The sequence below is a fragment of the Gavialis gangeticus genome, unplaced genomic scaffold, assembly GCF_001723915.1.
Source record: "Gavialis gangeticus isolate Ggan-Ray unplaced genomic scaffold, GavGan_comp1, whole genome shotgun sequence".
Taxonomy (NCBI): Eukaryota; Metazoa; Chordata; order Crocodylia; family Gavialidae; genus Gavialis; species Gavialis gangeticus.
In genome coordinates, this window is record NW_017729027.1 from 42,115,668 (window position 1) to 42,141,480 (window position 25,813).

At 39.0% G+C, this 25,813-nt stretch overlaps 1 protein-coding gene across 1 annotated transcript in view; it reads left to right on the plus strand.

The window, feature by feature from the left end:
* Window positions 1-25,813, plus strand: part of CSMD1 (CUB and Sushi multiple domains 1) — a 2,474,714-nt gene that overhangs the window by 1,919,121 nt on the left and 529,780 nt on the right. Inside the window, exons 24-25 of the mRNA XM_019520340.1 lie at window positions 5,395-5,564; window positions 13,798-13,954. Of these exons, the coding sequence (XP_019375885.1) occupies window positions 5,395-5,564; window positions 13,798-13,954 (327 nt within the window). The remainder of the gene's footprint in view (window positions 1-5,394; window positions 5,565-13,797; window positions 13,955-25,813) is intronic.

The following is a 25,813-nucleotide window of genomic DNA, read 5'->3' on the forward strand; positions in this document are numbered from 1 at the left end:
GCAGAAGGGACCTGAGCTGCAGGAGCTCAGAAGGGCTTCACCTGTCGGCGGCCATCTTGAAAGAAAGAAAAGCTGAGAAGACAGACTAACAAAAAAAAAACAAAACAAAAAAGTGCCGTGCTATATTTTAATAAAGTTATATTTAGAGAATTTCTAATACAGATAGTACTCAGATGTAGGTTTTAAATGACTCACTTCCTGTTGTTGTTATTAATATTTTCATAGCCTTGTGAATGTGCATAGCATCAGATCAGTGTCAGACTGATAACCCATCTCTGCCCTAAAGGACTTATTACTGAAAAGTCTAATTCCATAAATGTTATAGAACAGAAGGCCAGACCTCATTGGTATAAATTGATGCATCTTCACTGTCTTGCATATAGCTAAAAGTGGAGCAGCAATTTGGGGCTGTGGCCCAAACTGTTTGCCACAAACCATAATTGTCTTAAGATCATGTGTGATCCTTTAAATCTTCACTCATCTGACACCGAACTCTGAAGGTGTTTAATCAAAAATACATATGTTCAGTTCCTCATGCACTCACAGTTCTACTTCTGCATATGCTCAGCCTCCATTCTGATTGGACTGAGTCTAAACTAACTCATGTCTAACTGTGAGCCACATACTACAAGTTCCTCTGCCTCTCTTGCCTGAGAAATTTAATCCAGTACGTGATCTTAAAGCATGACCCCTGTATCAGGCTTTGCACAAAATGGTAGCTACCATTGAAAGACAAACGCACACACACAAAAAGACATAGGAGGAGCCACCCCACTTCCTTTATAATATCTGAATGGCTAGAGTGCATGTGCGAAATACTCAGCCTGAAAGGATCTTATATTTCCCACTTCCTTTGAGATGCCTTAGCCACCAGGCAGTAGGATGTTCTATACTGTCTGGCTTATTGTAACTGTTCCATTTTGCATAAAAGTATGAAATATTTATTTTTGAGTGGTATGGGAAAGAGAGAGAAAATGCAAGAAAATATAGCTCTCTAGCACAGGGACCAGCAACCAGTGGCCTGTGTACTGAATCTGGCTGGTGAAAAGGTCCAACCTTGCCTGCAGCAATACTAGGTATTGGGTAGTACACAGCTGTACTAAGTCATTTACCCCTCTGCAGGAAACAGTTCCATAGTGCCCCCAGTTGTTCTTTTGTGCCTGTACTTACCTTGCTGCAGAGTGGCTGACCATCTTCACCACAAACAGATGACTTGAGCTCTCCAGGGGACAAATTGTCAGCCTGCAGCAGGATGCTGGGAGTTGCAAACTCTAGCCCATGGGGGAAAAAGGTTTGCCACCAACATTTTGGTTTTGGCACTCAGCTGGGAGCAAGAGGTCCTGGGTTCCAGCTGCTGCTCCAAGGACTGTTTATGTATTTTACATCAAACAATGAGTAAATAAAATTCTGAATCGGCCGTTGGATCAGGGATTGGCACCCAGAACTTCCTTGTCCTGATGAATGTTGTAACTGTTAGGCAGGGAGTCATGCTCACATTCACATGCTCCTCTTCCCTGCTGAAGCTGGAGTTCCTGTATTTAATGTGGAGGAGCTCTGAGATGTGCAATGTGAGTTTGATACTACATAATAGTGTGGTGGGTATACTGCCTTCTTTGTTAAAAAGGAAAGAAAAGATCAGTGACTTCTGTCACTATGGGTGCTGAGGAAAATATCTTAAGGTTCAGAGAGAAATATCCTCAGTCTGTGGGTTTGTTCAGTAGTCCACTTTTGAGGGTGCCATTCTGAAGCACTGAATTCTCCCATGCATTTGATGGCAAGACTGGATTGCCTAGCATAGGGCTGTGGATTACATGCTTCTTCCAGGTGCCTAGAAATAAGAGATTGTCATGATCATTTTGTTGTGATGCCTAACCATCTAAGCCATAGTTCACAGTTGAAGAGAATACTCTGCCTTGAGGACTCAAGACCCCCCCAATTTTCCCTGTTACCTTTGCTGTTTATGTGGATTCAGGAAAAGGTAGGTTTCTGTAGCTAAGGGAGAAAACCTTGGAACCAAAAACTGTATGAGAAGCATCTAGATATGCTGTAAAAAACTGGTTAAGGAAAGAGCAGGACAGTCTGAGCTGACACAGACTAAGAAATCAATGGCCGTTAGGGGCAGGAGTGAGAGAAGCTTAGCCACAGATTTCATATCCTTTCATTTGATCAGTTTCCCCTTAACACTATATCCCAGCAAGCCAAAGGATGCTCAGTTCTCATCAGTAACAGTTGGCATGTGGGCATTCCCTTCAGGACTACTTGTGATAGTAATGTCATTGGCAGCTATATTTTTAGAAGATAGGAGCTGAATTCTGGCATGATAGGGAAGGAGACTGCTGTTTAAGGAAAGTGATGTATCGTGTTGGGTGTGTTTGCAATTCTACCAGAGCGCTGCCATAGATGATGGTGTGATGCTTTAGGGATGCTGGATGATTAGCCTTGGATGCTTTGGGTGTTGGGAAAAGGTCATTTTGACCTGGACTGTGATTTTAGAAAACCAATGGAGTCCAGAGAGAGGGAAAGAATCTGTGCCTGTTATAGAACACACGTTGGAAAACAAGGTGGTCATGACAACTTGGTTATTTTTTTATTTCTTTAACCCTCATCATCCATCTTCTTATTTCCCAACTTATTGTTTCCAATCCCTAGTCCCTCTATCTATCTTTGGACTGTAAACACTCCAGAGCAGGAAATTTAAGTATCTATATCTGAAATAAAATCTCTTGTAAATGATGATTCTTATAAAATAACAACAGCAACAGGAATGGTTTTACTTTGCAAGTATTTCAGAATCATTGTATAATTCATCTTTTTAATTGGGAACTTGTTTAATAGGTTCCTAATTGCTGTTCTTATTCTGACTCAGTCCAGTGTTGATTTTAAATTACTTCTTGGCAGAGGTTTATAGCTATTGACACTGTGTACCCATTGCAGGTTACAATTCAATCGTAGAGTCAAAATGCACAATAATGTAGAAACAGTATAAAGATTTCTTTTCCAGTAAGTATGTTTTTGTTTTCTGAAGAAGGTAGATAATGGATATAAAAAGTGCCTAAGGGAACAAAGATTTTTATTCCTCAAGGATACAGATTTTTATCTGGGCAGACACCTGCTTGCAGAACACATGTACAGAATACCTGAGCTCTCCTCAGTCAACTTTGTTAATTACTCATAAATATAAGTAATATATATGTATACATTATTTATATATCAAATAAAGTACTATATCACTGTAAATATTGCTTGGCTGTATATTATAGTATTTAATATACACACATTAGACTACATATACTAAATAAGACTATATATACACATGAATTCCACAGCCTACTCATATCAGGGTATCTTCCCTTGACAAAAGACCTATCTGTTACCCATGTAACGGGTATTATACAGGATCTCATATATATATATATATATGGATATACACACACCTTGAATAAACAATATATATTTTATATATATATATATATTCACACATATATATGATCCTCTATACTATAATATCTGTTATGCATTTGCTATGTCTTTTGTCCAAGAAGGATTTCTTGATTTGCTTAGACTTGTAAAATTTATATAAACGGAGTTATCAGTTCTGACTCATCCATCAAAATAGACACTTAGAGATGGCTTTTCCCATCTGCTTAGGTTCTTTAAACCATGTAAGTAATACAAAATAGTTTTAAACTGGCTGGAAATATCAGGAGCACTTTGCTTGACAAAATTTGGTGAGGAAGACTCTGATGCTCTCTGTTTCCTCATCCCCAGACTAAGGAAAAAATAGTTCAGGATCTTACTGGGATAAGTAAAGGAAGGGGCATGGTACACTAGAGCTTCACTGATGATTCTTCACAGGTGAAACCACAGTTGCTTTCCTCCTCCATTCTTTCTGAATAGAATAAAGGTATCTAAAATGTAGGTTTCAGCCCTACACTTTTCCTCTCTTGCAGTTTTTGGTAACATACACTAAGAGTCCATTTTAAATCCATAGGAAAAAAATGTATTTAGAGTATATGCCTTTAAGCAAATTCACTCATGGCATTTAAAATACCTTTTCCTGGAAGATTCTAAATTTCTTAGCTATTACTACAAATAAAACACAGTGGGTTTGGCTCAAGCCTAGGATTTTTTAGTCAGACCAAAACCTTTTATTCTTTTGCAATTTATTTTGCCTGCTATATATGTCTCATTATTGAATAAATGTATTCTGTGACATTTCAGAGTAATTGTAACACCTAAGTACTAGTTTGACTGTAAGGTAAATAATAGTTTGGGGTTTTCAAAGTGTTTTATTTACCCTCCAGTATTCTAATTATTTGTTTCAAAACTGTATCCCATTTTTTCCTTTGCCAGAGTTAGAGATTAAAACTACCATTTGTAGTTTCACTAGATCTTAACCTTTATTTACTCTTCAGTCATAAAACAAGCTTTGGCCCATAACCTTACCTTTTTCCTCCATGTAAAGCAATGCAGCAGAGCAATGAAGTGATAATCCCTTTACTGCTGTAAGAGAAAGTCTCTTCAATTCTTTTCTGACTACTTGGAAAAAGCCTTCCTCTACCTTTTGGCTATGAAGGATGTGAGCAGCTTGATTTTATTGTGACCTGTCAGCAGCTTCTTTATTCTCAATAGAAGAAACTTTTCTAAGAAGCCAAGGCATACCATTTGTTATAATGTCAAATTCTTTTACTATAATATTTGAGTCTCCACTCTTTCTAGTACTAGGCTGAACAGGGAGTCAGTGGGTCCATCTGCATGAGACACTTTACTGGGCAACAGACTAACTTGCTGCACAGTAAAGCATCAATGTCTACCCGTGTGGCAATTAGGGTGCAGGAGACTAATTTACTGTGCTGCTGGATAGTCCTGTAAGATACAAATTGTATCCATCTGCACAGTAAATTACTGTGCTTAAACACACATGTAGATGGTGACATGGGGATTGGTTTACCATGGCTCAGAATGAGCCACGGTATATCCAGTCACATTAATTGCATGTGTAGACATGCCCACTATTATGATCAGTGCTACCCTTACTCTGCATAAAACTAGAACAACTTGTGGGTAATCAGGGGTTTCACATTGTGAATGAGGGCTAATCAAAAGATAAATGAGAAGCCAAGGCAATTAAACCAAGAGGGTCTGGATATCCCTCAATTTAAAAAAATCAAGCATGTGGTAAATAAACCCTTTGAGATACTGTTGAAAGCAAATTATTGTTTTTCTTTGATAGCTTATGTCAATAGAAAAAAAGCCCAGGAGCAATATATTTGTCTCTAGATAGTCTCTAATATGTTATCTTAGGGACTTAATGTCAGGTTTGAAAATAAACATTATTTTATTCTCTTGAAATGGATAATTCACTTTTTTTTCCAATGTGCCTATTTTCTTTAGCTGAATGTGGAGCAAGTGTCTCTGGAAATGAAGGAACATTGCTGTCTCCAAATTTTCCATCTAATTATGACAACAACCATGAATGTATCTATAAAATTGAAACAGAAGCTGGAAAAGGGATCCATCTTAGAGCCAGGAGCTTTCAGCTGCATGAGGGAGATATTGTTAAGGTAAAAGAAAATCTGTTTCACTGTCTGCTGCCTTCTACAGTGGGTACTTAACACAAGAAATCTAACTGATACTTTTTGCCTTCCCTCTACTCAGCATGTAACTTAAATCACAGCTAAGTGGTATCAAGAAAATATAGTAATCAATCTTAAAATCTTTATAAGTATTATTCATAGTGATGATGAAAAGAAAACTAACTTAAATATGAACCTTTATGATATAACCTATACCACTATAACAAAGAGCCTGAACTATAGTTAGAAATAGTTTGATTGACTTCCCTTCCACTGTAATTCCATTGAAATATGTACAACTTGATGTCTATACACTTCGAAAATCAGTTATAATATTATCTCTGTCTCTACTTTTTGTTCTGCCCTTTTTAAGTAATTATTACTGTGTTTTGCAAGTCACATAAGACCATAAATCCTACCTAAATTATCAGTCATATTCTAAATTATCGCTTGGGATTTATGTTTCTAACTTTTCAATATCAGGTACTTGTATAAATCATTGAGTAACATAGAATCCAGTTATACAATTTCCAGTTGTTTTGCTCTTGTGATAATGTTCTTGTTTACACGACAGAAATAACTATTTACCCTTCTGGCCTGATATTGCTATTTTTTGTTGATCACTCCAACAACAGTTCCACCTATTTAATGATTATAAGGTCAAATTGAAATGTCCTTACTGTGTGTGTTAGCTCACTGTAAAGGCTACTCTAATAAATAAAGGAAAAAGCAGTTTATCCCATATTTTGTCTGCAAAATATAATACAAATATTGAGTGATATGATGAAGTTAGGAGATATTGGAAAAGGGAGAGGGAGAGAAAGAAAGGGATGGGGAGAGAGACAACCAAAAAGAGCCTATCAAATATAACATTGAATGGGGTATTAGACCATTTAATTTAAGTTCACCTGCCTCAAGAAACTCTAGAATAATCTGCTCAGGTATTCAAAGGAATTCCATTCTTTACAAATCACAGAAATGTTGTTGATGTTTGACTCAGTGCTCAGCTGGGAAATTCACATAGAATATCACTAATTCCAGGCCTTATAGACTTGCAGAGATGCCACTTCTAGTAAATATGTTTTCACTCAAGACAATTTAATAGGTCCTTTTTAAATCAGGGTATAAATGCAGATCATGCCAATTATGTATCAGACAGGGAGAAAATCTCATCCTACAATCCCTCTTACACATCTGTTATATGTTTGAAATTGGTGTATGTACCACGAAATCTTCTCAGTAGCTCTGTTCCTACCGTGCCTACAATATCCCTTAGCACAACCATGCAGGCAATTATTAAAAGGTCACTGAAAGAAACCCAAGGACTCCAATATGCAAAATACCTTTCTTGAATAGAATCAACCATCCATAGATCTGCACAGAACAGAAATAAACAAGTTTGTGGCTGAGAAAAGGTCTATGCCCAGCCTGTCTGTTTGATGCCTTCCTCACCCTAGCACCCTATCATCTCAAGGGACAAATTATGCCAACCTACATATTCCCTAATGCTGAGGAACTTAAGAAAGCTTGGATAACAGTTAGTAGTAACAATTACAGTAGTTCCAGACTTGATGAGAGCATTCTGGTATCCTGACTTGATTAACTTGTCCACACTATCTCTAATTTCTTTACTTCCACTGGACTTAATCTCTTAGAGCAAGGAAGACTTTCTCTACCCCAGCAAACCCTTAGTACACATTGCAGCACAGACACTGTCAATGAGGTTATCTATGGAGATTCAAAACATATTATTTCAGAAAATACAGTTAACAGATTAATGCATGTAGCCAGATTGAAGAAATTCTTTATTTGGCTGAGCAATGCCAGTTATCTTCTGTGGACACCAAGGTTCCAGCTATTCTGAACAATGAAGAATTCAAGACTATTGGAAAGCTGTATTCAGGTACACTAAACACACAAAAAACCCTATGTCATATTTTTGGGTTGTTAGTTCTCCAGAGCTACAATAGATATGGAAAATACATCTGAATGAACAACAGCTGGTATAAGATAAGTGTGACTGTTTGACTTTTTATTCATTTATTCAATTATATTTATTTATCGAGGGATCATATTTATGCACGTTTTAGAATAATCTGAATTTTGCATTAATTAAACAAGAAATCCAAATGGCAAAAAATAAGTAACAGTAGTTAATAATTTAAGACATTTGTTTTCATTACTTGAAAATATGAATACAGTCTTTTGCCTTGGGTGAATGTGATGAAATAAGTAAATAGTTAATCATTCTATATTTTTCCTTAAAATCCACATGTTCTCAAATTTTGAAGGAAAATATCTTCAAGTAACATCTCATGAAAGTGTAAAGTATGACCATTTGTTTAGGGTGAAATGTCAAGGCATTGCATAAGGATTTAATGCAAGTCCTAGTAAGATATATAGGAAGCATCTATCTAACTCGGTACAGCATTTTGAAAATCTCCCTCTTCATGATTAGTGTGGAAAGTAAGTCTTAATTACGACATGTGTATCTTTGTAATTCAGAACAATTGAAAACTGTAGATATAAACAATGATTTTGCTTCCATTGATAAGAAAAAAAAGATTGTGTTATGTTAAGAGCATGCAGCCGGAATAACCTTTTTTGTGAGGGCTGGCAATAGTCTATGGTCTTAAAAAGGTACTTAAGCATTCCTGCCTAGGGAATCCTAAAATATTTCTTTACTCTGGATATATATCTTGGTTTATGGGCTAACATTGCTTTTGCTATACATGTACTTGCAAAGTCTGTCTAAATCAATGGTTATAAATAGTGTATAGCTTCTTGAAAGTTCTCAAGATTGAATGACACCAGGGCAGCTGCCAAGCAATTACATCATCATTTTAGAGGCATGATAATTTAGTTTAAACATTAGAGATTGTTAATCAAGGACATTAAATTACAAAAAGCATGAGACTGAGTAGGGTTGTCAAGGCAAGATATTTAAAGGTATTAACATATGTAAAGATGCAATAAACATTATGATCAAAGTTATTATTGACACTTATGTACCTAAGAAAAAAGGGGTACACAGTGGGATTTTCAAAATCTTCTAAGCACCTTACTGCCATATACTTTTAAAACCCTGGCTTTCAAAGCTTAATGCACTCTGTTGTACATTTAGAATACATCACATATAGCATAAAATACCATCTAAAGTCTTAGGGCTAAGTTTTTGGAAAATTATCAATAATGTTATTGCTTCTGATTTTGAGTAGACAACAGGGGTATGCAAAATGGGCTGTATTCAATTCAGATTCAGCCCAAATAGGGGATAGTGATTTGATTTGTTGATTTGGATCACTGTCCCCTATTCGATTCAGCCAAATCTGAATCTGAAGAGCCGATGCTGATTTGGAGAATCAGTGATTTGGCCATAGATGCAGCTTTAAATATTTTTTCTACATACCTTGAGGTACCAGGCATGGCTCATAAATGCTGTGATGCTGGGGCAGATGGACTATCCCACAGGAGCGCAGGGGGGTCCCCTGTGTGCTCAGCAGCAAACCCAGAAGTGGACCGGAAATACTTCTGATCTACTTCCGGGTCCGCCGGGGAGCACACTGGGGGCCAGCCCCCCAATTCCCCTGCTGGCTCAGTGATCAGCTGTGGGGAGACTCTGGGTGCTCCCCCATATCCAGGAGGTACCAGTTGCCAAGCCAGAGGGACACGGGGGGGAGAGAGCCCAGCATTCTCTCCAGTGGACCTCTAAGTGAACCGGAAGTGCTAGTCCACTTCAAGGTCTACTGCTGACCACTCTGGGGAGACCCCTGCATTCTTGTGGGATGCTCCATCCACCCCTGCACTGCAGCATTCATGAGCCACCTGGTACCTTGAAGTATGTAAAAAACAAACAAACATTTAAAGCTGTGTCTGTGTCTGGATCACTGAATCTTTCCAAATCTCTCCAAATCAATTTGGAGGGTTCCGATTCAATTTGGAGAGATTAAAGGGTCTCCTGATTCAATTTGGATTTGGAGATTTGGCCACTGAATAGGGCTGAATCTCTGCCAAATCAAATCAGGAAACGAAGCTTCGCACAGCCCTAGAAGACACAGAACTAGAAGCAGGCAAATCACTAGTCATTTGAAGATTTCACCTTTTCTTGTGAACACCATGTGAGATAGTGTTAAAACCCTTACTGAAGTCAAAGGAAGACATAACTATTACTGCTCCCTGATCCAGAAGCCTTTGAATCATGTCACAGATATAAATTAGGTTGGCTTAACATCATCTGTTCTTGAACATTGTGTGTTAGCTGTTACTTATTTATTATCTATTAAAAAATACATTGCTTGATTATTCATTCCAATACATTTCCAGGAATTGAAGATAGGCTGTAATTGTCTGGGGCCTTCTTTTTTCCCTTTTAAAGATGGGCACTGTTCACCTTTCCCAATTTTCTAGTAACTCATCTGTAATCTACGAGTTCTAAAATATAATTGTTAATCATTCTGAGGTTTCTTTGGCCTTTTCCTCAAGTGCTCCAGCCATCTAATTTCCTTCTTATTCTAGCATGAGTTCTTATATCTTTGTCAGTGAAGCTGATTTGTGACAGTTATCTTATTGCAATTAACCTTTTTAGAGAAGGCTTAAAGGTATTAAACATCTCAGAGCTCTGCATATAATCTGCTTTTAGCTTTTTCTCCACATTTAGTAGCTAAACAACTCTCTCTTGTTGTCTTCTTACACTTTTTGGACAATCCCTTCTTCACTTCAGATCAGAGATGAACTCATGATTTCATCTTTTATGATTAGGGACCTACCCAAATCATGAGTGCTCAGATTTCATGAAATCTGGTGATCTCCACAAAACCCATAGGGAAAAAAAAAACTTACTGAAAATAAAATGCTAACTCCCTAGTAGAAGCCGACACTCCTCCCAGCTGCTGTGACCCACCAGAGGGAAGAGGGGAGTGGATCTGCCGCCATGAAAGGCTGCTGGCAAGATGGCTGCTGCCCCCACCACTAATTGGCTGAGAGGGATGCCTACCGCATGGCCTCACCCCTCTCCACCAATCAGAGGTGAGGGGTGGGACTGAATGTAGGACAGCCCTCTCAGGCAATCAACAGTGAGGGGTAAGGCCATATGGTGGAAAGCTCACTACCAATGAGCAGTGTGGGGAAAGGAGGAAGGAGCTGTCAGGATTCCTCAGCCTATCATAGCTGTGGAGAGGCCCCACTACAATAAGCCCTCAAAAATGGCAGCTGACCCTATGATCTTCCTGTGAAATTGTTCATTTGGCTCCTCAAGTTGGGTAGACCCCTACTTATGATGCTTCCTGCTTTTTCTTTGCATCAGAATAGAGTGTGTTTACCTTTTAATACAGGTTCTTTAAAAAACTGTCAACTATCCTGACTCCTGTTGAATATACATTGGAAAGGGAGAGGTGTGTGTAATTTTAGATAACAATTGAGTTTTCTGTTTTAAAGGTTAATAAACTGATCACACATATATATAAAACAATTGTAGTATTGATATCAATAAATAAAAGTAATCCAAATAAAAATAGGCAAAACATCACAGAACCAGCATAAAGAGCACATTTCTAAACAGAAACTGGATGATCTTATTTTGATGCGTGTCCCCTGGGGACAGTCTGCCTTAAGAATAAATGTAAAACTTGTTAGCATGACCCCAACACCACAACAATCAACAACCTGCATGACAAAATCATGAAACACCATGGATCTAGAAATGTTCTGTATTTACTTGACTCCAAGGTGACTTTGAACATAAGATGATCCCCTCTCCTCCCCCACAATAATTTTATTCTATATGTGGGAAACTATACATTTATTATACATAAATTTCTAATTAGTGGAATGCCGTCTTAAATCATCCCTTCCACTGCTGTGTTAGGGAAAGTAACAGTGGGAGGCAAGGAGCTAGACCCTTGCCCCTTGCTCCCCTGCCCCCTGTTACCCTATGTCTCTTCTTGCCTCCCACTATGCACCCCTCTGCACATGCGTCCCACCCCTTGCCCCCTTGCCTGTGCTTTCTTTCCCACTCCCTGCCCCCAAACCCCTGCTCCCCACTGAAGTCTTGCCCCTTACTCCTTTCCTCTCTGTATATCTCCATGCAAATTGCTGTCTAGGCTCCAGGTTCCCCTACCACTACACTGTAGTCTACCCAATGCTCCTCTTGGTTGCATGCCCCTATCCTTGCCAAATGAGCAGTTCTGGCCTGGGACAGGCATCAGCTCAGCTCTGGTTTCAGCCCTGAGCATGCGGCCAAACCTGAACTTGAGGCACCACTTGTCTCTGGCTGCTACTTACATGTAAGATAAGACTTAATTCTGGTTAAGGAAAAAAGTTGTCTTGGATTTGAGTAAATACAGTACATCAGAAAATGTGTTACTGTATTTATTTTACTAAAAGACCATTTTTATACCCCATTTAACAAGAGGGGGAGAAGCCCCTTGTCTTAAAATTAAGTATAAAGTGGTAGGGAGCAGGCAGCTTCTGCAATTTTAATTCTGGCCTCAACCCTAGATCGGAGCTGGAACCACAGCTGCTGCCTGCTTCTGCCTACTTTTGTAACCCCCATGGACCACTCCTCCCCTGCAGCCTTGGGCCCCCACCACACCCAGTATCCCCAATGTGCTGCTTCACCCTTCCCTTCCCCCCACTGCACTCCCTCTTACATTTGCTCTGGAGCCAGCAGGCTCCATCTTCTCTGCAGCCTGGAACACAAAGCACGGTACACGGCCCCAGCCCAGCCCTGTAGCAGCAGCTACAAATTACCCTTGCACCACCTGCCCCCTTACTTACTCTTAGTCTATAAGGTGCATCTATACCCTGCTTTTGCCTGACTTTAGTCTAACACAGCTATCTACCTCTCTCTTATTTTGTCTTATAATGGCTCCTTATAATACCTTTTTACTCCCACCAGTTCATAGTTCTCCATCCCTCCAAGTCAATTGTTTGCACTTTCATGGAGTCTTCTCTTTGCAATTTGACTCAGCCTGTGTCTTCCCCTTCCATCAACTTGTGGAAGGGCATTTGCTACCTGAAAGCTTATCCAACAATTTTTCTGACTATTCAATTGTTCCAATAAAAGAGACTACAAAAATCCTTGCACCTCATACCTTTCCTGGACCCTCATAACTACAGTGACATTTCAGCCCTAGTGCTACATGGAAGATAGCAAATGCTAATTTTTTTTAAAACGTGCTGTGCACAAACACATTTTTAATTATAACCATATTGAAAGTATATACAATTTATAAAATAGGAAGAAGAATTGGTTTTATGTATATGTATTTGGTTTATTGAATTCATTTAGTGGCCCTTGAAAATATCACAGGCCATTTGAGGATCTCATTGCCTCAAATATTTTACACTAGAGATGGAAATGAAACAAAACCCCACAAGTAAGTACGATATCATGTCTGGAGTTCTGTATTTACAAACAGTCAGAAGTGTATTACCTTTGATTAAACCATTTTAAAGCATTGAGGTTAATGCTGGTTACTCTGGCCTACCTTCAGTTTTCCTGGTCAAATCATGATTGCTAAATAGGAACATTTCTGCACTTTGTACATAGAAGTATATATCTGTCTGATGTGGTATCAAATAGAATAATTCTTTTATTATAACTTATTAAGAGACACAAATTACCTCAGGCTAAGAGTCTGAAATAAAAGGTGACAGGTTGGCTTAGTACCTCATTCCTGCTTATAATATATTCAGACAGGATGGAACAGAGTGGGAGATGGTTTTATCTCTCTCCCCTCTTATTCCAACAGTGATTTCAGAAGAGACACCCTTGACTGAAATGTCACAAACCTTTTCAGCCTTTGTGAGTGGATTATGAAAGAAGTCATGGTTATGAAGCCTCTGTAGATAGATCCATGTATAAATATTAATATCATTCCAAATAATCACACAAAAGCTAATGCATTTGAGCTGTATAAGTGCTTATGGCATATAATCTATATCTGTATCTATATTTATCCATATAAAATGTGAAGTATAAAATGTAAAGTGAATCATTGGTGGGTAGCATATTCTTATCTCTCATCTGAATTGAAATGCCAAGAAAGACCTTTAAAAATACTATTTCTGTCCAAGCTGAAAGTATAATAGTTTATTTAAAAGCTAGTTTTAAAAATATTAAGAGAATTTCTTGAAATTATTGTTTAAGTATAACAAAACTAATTGAAATGCTTCAAAATTCAAGTACATACAGAGTTTCATGTTTTGATTTTGTTTTAAGGTGTATGATGGAAAAGACAGCTTTTCACGTCCCTTGCGGGCCTTCACCAAAAATGAAATGATGGGAGTGATCCTCAACAGCACTTCTAACCACTTGTGGATAGAATTTAATACTAATGGATCTGATACAGACCAAGGATTTCAACTCACTTACACTAGTAAGTAGCTCACAAATACATTCCTTTTTTCTTTTTTCTTTTTTTGTAAATGAATATGTAACCTTACTAAATCGATGACACAATTTCTCACGGAATGCTGCAGAATACTTCATAGTTCTTATTGTGTTTATGAGATTGTAATGCAATTCCCTGTACTGATGGATAGGTATAGAAGTTAGGCACATTACTAAAAGCAATATTTTGAATTGCTGTACATTAGGAAAGCATTATTACTTTGTGACCAAAATGGTTGGAATTGATAAAAAGGAATTGTGATGTATTTGTAGATGGGCTGAGTAGTGTCTTATTTGGATGGATTTTGAAAACAGTCTACTACCTCCCTTTGAAAACTGTTGAATTTTAAATTAAACGTATTACTTGGAAACTTAATATTATTTTAAAGTTGAATTTGTATAGCCATTGCATCTTGTATGCCATCATCTGTAACAAGGTAGTCCAACTGGTGGCCTGTAGGTATTATGCAGCCTGTGAATAATTAAATTGTAGCCTGCAGGACATGTTGGCACAGCTTCTGTAGCTGCTGCACTAGCATGGCTCCAGAAGCCAGGAGATGAATGCTGCCCCCCACCTCCTCCCAATGACTTTAGGCCCACAACTAAACTTGGAGGCTTCAGTTGTCATGACTAAAATAAGAAGCAGGGGAAAAGGTGGCAGTGGGGGAAGAAGGAAAGAAAAACAGCAATGGCCGTTACTCAGGGTTCTGAGGCAGCATTTGAGAATTTCTCTCAGAGACCCCAGGTTGAATGTGGTTCCTCTACTTTACCTGTGGCAGGTTGGGGTGTTAGGTCTATGTTGTGGTAGGGTTAATGGTAGTCTTGTGTAAAGCTTAGATTATGATTGTATGTGATGGTTTGGATGGGGATGATACTGCCTCAGGTAGGGGGTTGGACTAGACAACCTCTGGAGGTCCCTTCCAGCCCTACTTCTCTAGGCCTCTGTAATACTCCATGAGAGCATAATTCCAGCACCAGTGACCGCTGAGAAGTGTGGCCCTGTGAAAAACAGACTGAAGAGTCTCTTGTCCCCAGGTCTAATATTCCCTGTAGTTATGCCTATTCTGGCCTCAATTCCATGGCTCATGATTGCTTAGCTCACACTTGTTATTGCAGGAAGTAAAGTGGGGCTCACTTCCACAATCATCTTTCATGCTTGACTTCTGGGCTGTGGTGAGCTGCCCCTTCTGCACAGCCAGAACTTTCCCATATTCTAACTTAGCTTCCAAAAAGACCTCAGTGAGAGAGACTGCCTCCTTCAGGTCCATAATCCCATTTCTACAGACCTACTCCTGGGCCCCCACTGGCCGGATTTGTTTAAATTGCTCTTACGTCACCAGTTCCACAATTTTTATTGTTGAATTAGTTTCCAGTTTCAGCCACTGGGTTCATGAGTCTTTAAGGTATTGTGCCACTACTCAAGAAGTCATCTAATATTAAAGCAACTGACAATATATGATTGTAAAACCACCAAACATAACAGTATAGCTAGTTAAAGCATTAACAACACAGAACTTGGATTTGCAATTCTGTGGTTTATGCAAGAGTCTTATTATTGTTTTTTAAACTTGATGTGACGCTGAATGTAAAAATACTACAGCAGGTTAGGTAATTAATCTATGAGAATAGAAAAATGAAAAAAAATATTTGTAACTCTAGCTTTCATTATTTGATTAGGAAACCAGTGATGCAGTAGTTCATTGAGTAAACACACAGTTAAGACAGAATTTGAACTGATCTTGATATAAAACGTATGAGGAATTAAACAAGTTCAAAATCTCTTATATGGGAACCTGAAAATTAAACATATCTAGTCTCATTCCTTGAGTCGTTCTAAACTACGTGGGGGGCTTTGTGTTTTAAGGATGACACATCTGTGATATGTTCCAAGTACAGCTGTGATTAAGAGGAATATCTTGATTCCTCAAGGGCTCTGGTTATCATCAACCAGTTGTGCTGAAATAGTTTAACTCCATGATGCTTAAACAATAAACATTACTCTAGGAGTAAACATAGACTGGATATGACCCAGGGGAGCATTATGGTTGCCGTTTGACAACATTGTTTGAAATGGTCATACCAGGGGTTGAGGGAGAGAAAAGAGATATTGGCCTAGTACCTCCTGTGTTCCTATTAAACATAACTGTATGGGAGCCAAGAGATTGAAAAATGAAGTAAAAGAGCCTGGAGTGGAGAAGGGAAAACAGCTTTGTAACTTATAGTGTGGAATCCACATTGGTATCAGTTCTGTAATAAACACAGTTATTTCAGGTTGGGTAAGGTAACACCAATACAATAATTACAAAAAGACATTTATGTTTTATCTTAGCCAAGTGTTTACACTGAGACAATAAAAAAAAATCATTAGATTGTTTAATGTTAAATGTTCTTTATTAGCCAAGGAATTTGGGAAGATTCTTCCCCAAAGACAATTAATGGGTTATTTCAGCCACCAGAATTATACCAAAGTTGTGTTATTTTTGCGTGTGTTATTGCTTTAATTCTTTTACCTACAGTTTCCCAGAAATATATTAGTTTTAATTTGTCTCCATGCTAGATGTCACCAAAGATTTTTTCCTTCTTTTTACCACCAGAGAATAAACTGAAAAGTCCAAAGAGTGTAAGAGGACTTTGTTCAACTATTTTAATATCCTCAGCTTGGAGAACACTGAGGCATTATGTGCAAAGATATAAGTTTGAACATGCCAAAGCCTCAACTTACACTATTGTGGCAGTTATTTGTTTGGATCAACAAGTGCCAATTCTTCCTTTATAATTTCAGTTTTATATTTCTGAGGATTTTTATTCCCCAATTAAAACTTCCCTTGCTGAGACACCTGTGGTTGTTGTGAAGGGAAGATGATTTGGCCTCAGGCATTCCCACAGCCAGACCCACCTTTCCTGTTCTCTAATCAGCAGGAAGACTTTGTCATGTTAGTATACATACGGCTGTTCTGTGCTGTCTTGTCAGCTGTATTTAACCTTAAAATGACATTCCAATTAAAATGGAATGTTACTAACGTCACAGAGTGACAGGCAATAAAAGGCACAAACACATTTGTTTGGTATAGGTAACAGATTGTAACTTCAAATGACTAGCAGAACCATACAACTTCTGAATCGCAAGTAGTGGAGTTTCCCTGCAGTGCTAACACTGCAGTCCTTTTCTGACACTAAGAGAAACTCAGCATGGACTATGAGTTCCTCATGTTGAGAACTGTGCTTAAAGAAATATTCCTCTCCTGAATCTCCTGAAATAGGGTTGTTCCCTTTGCAGACAGTTTCTAATCCTCACATATTGAGTGTGTCCTCCACCTTTATGCACTTGGATTGTAAGGGGAAAGAGAGGAAGGAGTTATTTCAAAATCACAGTCACATTCTGTTATTTCCTGCTATTCCAGGAGTTGGACAATGCAAAGTCATCATTCTAAAATGGAGAATCCAAAATATAAATGCCAGAATTAAAAATCTGAACAGCAGCGTTTGGCCTTGGGGCAGATGAGATAGTTTCATCTTCTAAAAAGAAACTTGCACACATTTCTATAATAACACACTTGCCTTTATATTACAAAAATAAAGTAATTTCATTATCAATATAATAAGGATACTTCAATTCAGATATTCCAACTACTAACCAAACTGGTCAAGTAGCTGTATCTTAACACTGCTAAAACCTAGGTCTCTTTCTCCTCAGGCAAGATAACCTTTTATACATAGGTGTTGCATTGCCTAGCACTGGATTCAAGATACTAAAGTTTACCAAAAGCAAAAACTAAAAAGAGACCCCCTCCCCACACAAAAAAAAACTTTAATTGAAGAGCAACAAAGATCTTTTGGAAACAACTAAGTCTCTGAGATTAAATTTGGACTTTTAAGCCTTTGTCTACAACCTAGTATAAGGACAGCTAAAATGGTGTTATCCATTTTATACACAAACCAAAACTTAGTTTGACTGGGATGATTTATATAAAATAAAACAATCCTGCAATTCTTTAAGTAGTCACTGGGAGTGAAATTGGATTACAAAAGATATTAGGATAGAGGTGTTGCTGTGTGGTTTTTCATAGCTTTTTATTTTTTATTTTTGTGTGTGTTAGAAAACGAGGAACTACACTCAAACAAATGTGAGGAACTAATAACAGCAAAATTTCATTTTTTTTTAAATTGCGTGAGCTGTATCTTAGAAGTTCAAGAAATCATGTTGCTGTTCTTGGAGGTGGGGTGTGGTTTGCTGCAGTGATCCTCTTGAAACCGGATCCAGGAAAGGTTCTCATTCTTCATATTTTGCGTAATATTCACCCTTAGAGTATTTAAATAGAAGAAAGGCCATTTGGGCACAGTTGAACAGGTACTTCAAGCATGACCATTGCTTCTTATCTGCAACAAAACCTATTTTTCCTATGGTGGTAGAAAGAGCCATGTTAGTCTGAAGTAAGGCAGAAAGAGTAGATTAATCACTTGTTGCAAATTCTGTTTTAAAAGAGCTCATGACTGTAATTACTGATTTCCTTTTCTGTAAAATGGGGATAGTTGTGCTTGCCTGCTTTTGTAATGTATTTTTAGATCTACTGATGAAAAATATAATCTGAGTTATAACAACTAGGTATTATCATTATTATTCACATTTACTAGCTTCTATTTTTAGCATAGCTGGTTAGCATTTGATTACAGATTACACAGCATTGTATTCTTTAGACTGAAGTCAGACTTTCAGACTGGAAAAACAGACTGGAAAAAAAATTTTCAGACATAAAGACATGTTTCATAGTTTCTAGGGTAGTTTCATAGTTTCTAGGGTCAGAAGGGACCTGGACAGATCATCAAGTCTGACCCCAGCCAGATATCTATCCAGCCTCCTCTTGAAGACCCCCAAGTTAGGGGAGAGCACCACCTCCCTTGGGAGCCCATTCCGAAGACTGGCAGCCCTAACCATAAAATAATGCCTCCTGATATCTAGCCTGAACCTGCTCTCAATCAATTTTTTGACCGTTATTCCTTGTTATCCCAGGTGGTGCCCGGGGGAATGGAGCCTCAGCTATTTCCCACTGGTCCCCCGGGTGAGTTTATAGATGGCCACCACATCCCCTCACAGTCTTCTCTTGTGGGGGCTGAATAGATTTAGGCCCTTTAGTCTGTCCTTGTAGGGTCTGGCCCGCTGCCCCCTGACCATACTAGTGCCCCTCCTATGAACCTTCTCAAGGTTAGCCACATCCCTCTTGCGGTGCGGTGCCCAGAACTGGATGAAGTACTCCAACTACAGCCTGACCAGCACCACATAGAGGGGAAGGATCACCCTGGCTGGGGCACAAGGGTTCTTCAGTGTGGGTGCTGCCTGTCAGTCAGCCTTGTGCTGAAGCACCCTCATGCCCCAGCCAGCCCCTCTGCAACACATTGAGCCAGGGGGAGAAGCCCTGGGCTGGCAGCCTGAGCCTCTGGGCCCCCTGTGAGCTGGGGCTGTTCCAATCCTGCTCAACATGCTGCAGTCCTGGGTACACATCTAGACAGCACACCCATGAGCTCTGGAGTTTATTCATGCACATTAATATAGATGTGCCCAGTGTATAGTTTTATCTACCTATTTTTTCTCTTTATCAAGGTGGACATGGTAGAGATAAAAGGCATAAATCCTAAATTTTTAAATGTTGTAAATCTTGCTTACTCTTCAAGAATCATTTTAACAGATAGGGTAGGGTGTAGGACCCAATTAGTTATACTTGGCATATTGTGATGTCTTTTCCTCTCCTTTATATGGCTGTGTAGAAAACTAAACTGTGATTCATGAAGAATATGCAACACCTAGTATTTAGGACTAGATTAATGGGGGAGAAGATAGAGAAAGCTAAGAACAATCTATGTCCTTATTCAGACAGTATTGGCACAACTGAAGTGAAAAGCCTCTCTTGAGCACAAGGATATAGTCAAGTGAATGCACAAACAAGCAATAGTTTATCCTATCCATAGAGTCACACAGGGCTCATCCACACCCCTCTGACTGCATGAGGTACAGTGCTTCTTCCAGCTACCAATGAAGAATTTAGTTTGTCCTACCTTAACAAATATAGTGCTGTGGCAGCAAGCCAAAACTAAGCCCCTAACACTTCACTGGGCCAATTAAATATTTATAAGCCAGCTTCTTCTAACAGCTTCCTTACTAGGCAAAATGATTTGAGTGTATTATACACCTATTCTTCTCTCTGAACTGTACCATTTAGTTCAAGTAAAGATTATCTAGCTAACACTTTCCCTGGTATAATTGTAGTTTGTTTTGATTTTCCTTTTTATCAGCTGTAGATTTCAAGATTATGTGCATAATTTCCAACCTGAGTGAAAATACTATGTACTGTCATATTAACGTCTCATTGATCTAATTAGGTAGATCATACCATGGATGACTAACTTGCTACAATGGTGAATGAATGTTCATTGATATTTGTGTATCTTTTGAAAACTATTTGCATTCTGAGGGGAATGGGAGAGTCTCTGTTCCCCCGAGCACTACCAGAAGTAACTAGGAATAACGGCCACAAGTTGACTGAGAGTAGGTTCAGGCTAGACATCAGGAAGCACTACTTCACAGTCAGGGTGGCTAGGATCTGGAACCAACTTCCAAGGGAAGTGGTGCTCACTCCTACCCTGGGGGTCTTCAAAAGGAGGCTAGATAATCACCTAGCAGGGGTCATTTGACCCCAGCATTCTTCCTGCCCATGGCAGGGGTTCAGACATGATGATCTGCCCAGGTCCCTTCCGACCCTACCAACTATGAGAACACTGGCTCATGTATCATTGCACACTTGTGTTTACTTCTTGGGAGCACAAACATGATGCTATAGCAAACATTTTGTTGCATATTTAAATTAGTATCTCTTTAGATATCTATTGGTCTTCAAACTTGACAATGTATTTCACCTTTTTTTATACATCAAGTTACATCACTTTTTAACTTTAAGGCATTGTCTGTCTAGATATAGATATGTGCTCCTTTCCTTAAAATTAGGATTTTTATATGAGTTTACTTTTTTTTCTGTTTGCCCATATTTATTTTGTTATGTGTGTCAAAATTATTGGAAGTTTTTTGTGAGATTTATTAGGGTATAATCAAGTTGCTAACTTTTAAGAATTTAATAAAAGCTTCACATCTTTTTTCATTTCAAAATTCATAAAATTTAAATCTCATAATGAAGCTGCTTATCTTTTTTTTTTTTAAAGTAAAGTAATCCCTTATGTAAAGTAGATAATTAAATGTGAAAATGTGCAAATACGTTATGCTTTTTATGAATGCAATACATTACCTATTCCTACCTTTTAAAATATATTACACATTTGTACATTGCAATACTGCTTGTATCTGATTTGAAGCACCACATTGTACAATCTACCTGAAATTAGATTGACTTTGTAATATATGTGCTAGAAGCAAAATAGGTTTTTTTCAATTATTTACAGTTATTTGGCAATTTTGTACCTTTTGGATATATTACATACACACAAAAGAAATTAACATCAAGTTTTCCTTTACAATGAGAGACTGTGCAATAGAACAGGCATTGAAATTTAAACTGGAAACTCATACCATAAACCTATCTGTTTGGTGAAGGAAGGACATTTGTGATGGTACAGGGATATAGTAATATGTTTTTCCCTGAATGTTGATCTTAGTATGATTTATTATGTGGTGTGCTATTGTATTCAAAATGTGAATAGTGCTTTGCAAGCTTCTGAGAGAATATATTCTGTGTCTCAATAAGCTTGGAGTCTAAGGGCAAAGAAACAGGTTACAGTAGATTAACAAAGTGATAAAGATTACACTTGGCAGTTATGCCCCAATCCTGCCACCAATTGTAAATTTACTCATATTAATAGAGCTGGGATCACTTGATGAGAAGAGTTATGTACTATGTTTTCAGGATCCTTATTTTGTTTTTAGTTTACTAAGCCAGAGACCTTGCCAACGATCGGTATTATTTCTTGTTGTATTATCTAGTATTTGTTGTATATGTGTAATTTTTAATCTGGTGGTGTGAATAACAGGTGTAATTATTTTAAATATTGCAGTTCAATCTTTAATTATTAATCCTATCTAATGTGTTTCTATTTTTTTTAAATCTGTATTTGTTTCCAGTGTACTACAGCCTTTGTTATAGCAGCATATTAGTTGACTGAATGGCTTAATTTCACTTTTGTGTACTTCAATTTAAATCTAATTTGGTGCAGATCAAATATGTTTGATGCTCTCAACCTCATCCCTAGTGAGTTTTTATTTATATCACCAAACAGCTGAACACAATTGGTAATCTTTGCTTAATAAGGGGGCCAGGAATCCAGGCCTCAGTGAAATCAGTGGAGGCCCAATGCAATAAAAGAACATGGGTGTCTACATTGGGGTTTAAGAAAATATACAAACTTAAATCCAAAATTGAGGTTCCCAAATCCCCTTGTAGTTGCCACTTAGTTCTAGAGCATGGTATCAAAGATATGGGACATCGGCCAGATTTGGCTCATGGATCCCTGATACTTGGCCCCTAGTGTTGCCCTGGGTCTGAGTAGGCTCATGCACAGGGCCCAGGACATACACCACATGTGGTACCCACTCCAGGATCCACACTACACATGGTGTCCTTCCAAGCCAGTCTAGGACTACACTGCATGTGGTGCCCATTCTAGCCAGGCCAGGATCCATGCAACATGTGGTGCACGACTGGCTCAGAACACATGCTACATGCATTCCCTGTTCCAGTGTGGTGTGTGTGGACTGGCTGGAGTGGGCTCTGCATATGTTGCAGTCCCAGAACTGTGAGGGCAAGGAGCCATGTGCAGCCATCCCTAGCTGAGGCAGGCCCCATGTGTAGCACAGATCCTGGAGTGGGTGCTGCGTGCTCTGGATATAACAGGGGGAGGGGCAGGGTTCATGGGCCTGCTGTGGAGTAGCCACTTCTCTATGGACACCTCACTTTTAGACCTTAACACAATGGTGGGTGTGAAAGAGTAAACAGTGATGCGGCAAAAAGTGTCAGAGAACGCTGCTTCCAGAGCTATTACCATATTAGGATAGAAGCTCCAGGAAAAGAAAAGAAAGAGGAGAAGGAAGTCTCAGAAAGGGAGGAGAAAGAAAGAGCATCTGAAGGAGAAAGTGAGGAAGAAAGAAGATCTCCAGGAGATAAGACACTTACCTCAGGTTTTTTCTTGCTGCTGGAGAGAGCGGAGCTCTGAGAAAGAGGGGCGGATCCCTGAAGAGGCACCGGAGACATGGCTGGCAGCCACGCTGAAAAGTAAACAAACAAACAAAAAAAAGAGAAGAGTGAATTGACTCACTCCCACAAGCTTAGTGAAAACAACTGAGTGTTGACCACAAGGATTCAAGGCTTCAGGCACGCACCAGATGGAAGGTACACACTCAGGATAGCAAAAGTAAAGAGAGAGAAATAACAAGGCTTGAAGAGAAAAGCCTGCTCTAAAAAAAAAAGAAAAAAAAAAGGGAAACAAACAGACAAACCAGAGTTAAAAGGACTTTGTTTATTAACACCAAGTTCAGTCCAACCAAATTGATAAAGATTAAATAAGAACAGTATGTAGATAGAATTACAAAGTTGATATAACTGTTTAAAAAAAAGGACCACTTCTGTTTAAAGATAATGAAAGTTTGTATAGTGTTATAAAGAATAAAGATAAAGACAAGTGTTAATCTGCATCTGATTGTGAATATATATATCGGCGAGCGTGTGGGAATAATCGAGTGAAGTTTTCCTCTATAATACCGGGATTCCTAATAGAGACACCCAAAGAGCAAAATAAAACAACAAATTTATATATAACAACCCTCCTGACAAGTGACAACATAAAGCAGAACATATAATAACATCCAAGACGTGGCAGGCGGGAAAGTCGGGGTATTTACAGCTCTTTGGGATATTATAAAAAGGATACAGAGAGGCAAGGTGACCATCACAGTGGGCAAATATTTCAGGTGGAGGGCTGCTTACTGAGTTTTGGCAAGCCATCGAGGGCCACTTGACAGGCAGCCAGGGGCAGATAAATCTTAATTTTCTAAAATTTTTAGGGGCCCGGCGGGCTGGATAGAATGGCCTGGCAGGCCGTATTCTGCCCACCCCTGCCTTAACAGCTCTATCTTCCATTGACCTTTACCTCCTCCCTTTTTATCTTGTTACAACAACTGTATAGCATCACAGGATCATAGGATATAGGGCTGGAAGGATCCTCACAAGGTCATCTAGTCCAGCTCCCTGTTCAAGGCAGGATTATCCCTGATCAAACCATTCCGGCTAAGTGTCTGCCTAATCTGCTTTTGAATATTTCCAGGGATGGAGTTTCCACAACTTCTTTAGTAGCCTGACACCTCTGATAGTGAGGAAGTTGTTATTAATCTCCAACTTAAATTTCCTCTGCTGAAGTTTGAGGCCACTGTTCCTAATCCTGTCCCCTATGGCCACCATGAAAAGGCTATTTTCATCTTTTTATATACTCCTTTCAGGTGTTTGAAGACTGTTATCAAATTCCCCTTCAGTCTTTTCTTCTGTAGACTAAATAACTGTAATTCTTTCAGCCTTTCCTCATAAATCTTGCCATTCAGCCCCCTACACATTTTTGTTGCTTTGTGCTGGAATCTTTTTAAACTGTCCACATTATTCTTTAAGTGTAGGGCCCGACACTGAACACAATACCCCAGGTGAGGCCTCATAAGTGATAAATAGAGTGGAAAAATTGCTTCCATTAATTTGTAAATGACATTCCTGTTAATACAACCTAGTATGCTGTTAGCTGTTTATTTTTTGGGTTTTTTTGCAGTGAAAGCATGCTTTTGGTTTGGTTTATAATCTATTGTAACTCCAAGGTCCTTCTCTGCATTACTGTAACCAAGCAAGTTGTCCCCACTCTGTATTTGTGATGCAATTATTTAGTCCCAGATGCAGGACTTTGCATTTATCCTTGTTGATTTCATGTATTGTCCTCCCACTGCACCCCCAGGGGTGAGGAGTCCTTACTGGAGGGTGCTGTTTGTCCCATGGTTAGAGAAGGAGGCAAAGAAGGCAAGAGGATCCCAGGGGAGGCTTGGCTAGTGAAGGAGATCATGGCTTCTTACAGGCTGGAGTGTAGAATGCATCCCCATGTAATACAGCTGGCTTTTGGGGGATGCACCTCATTCAGTGGAGCCACCTGGGGCCCTGAGGGACAGCCAAAGGGACCCTGTCCAACGTACTCCACAGGCCTGTGATGGTGCGCATGGAAAATTCATGCTGCTCCACAGAAAGTTCAGACACATTAATTGCACATGTAAACATGCCCATTGTTTGCTAAAAGGGTTACTCTCAAGCAACATTTACCTTTTAGGTGCCTAAACTATTTGTTATGAGCCTATACTATTTTGGGGACTTGCATGGATGATTTTATGAATCCAGTCTGCCAAGACAGGGGATAGTCTCTGTTTATAACTAATAGTAATCTATTTTTAGATTTCCTTTATGGTTTATAGTCTCTATGGATAGCTAATGCTGAGCTGTGGTTGGTCTTATAGATTTCATAGACATTAGGGCTGGAAGCGACTCAGAAGATCGAGTCCAGCCCCCCGCCCGAAGGGCAGGAAGTCAGCTGGGGTCATAGAATCCCAGCAAGATAAGCATCCAATTTACTCTTGAAGGTGTTCAATGTAGGTGCTTGAACCATCTCTGATGGCAGACTGTTCCAGACCTTGGGGGCTCGGACAATAAAGAAATTCTTCCTTATGTCTAGCCTAAAACCGTCTTGCAGTAGTTTATGACCATTCAACCTTGTCATCCCTGGGGGTGCTCTGGTGAACAAACATTCCCCCAGATACTGGTGGTCACCCCTGATA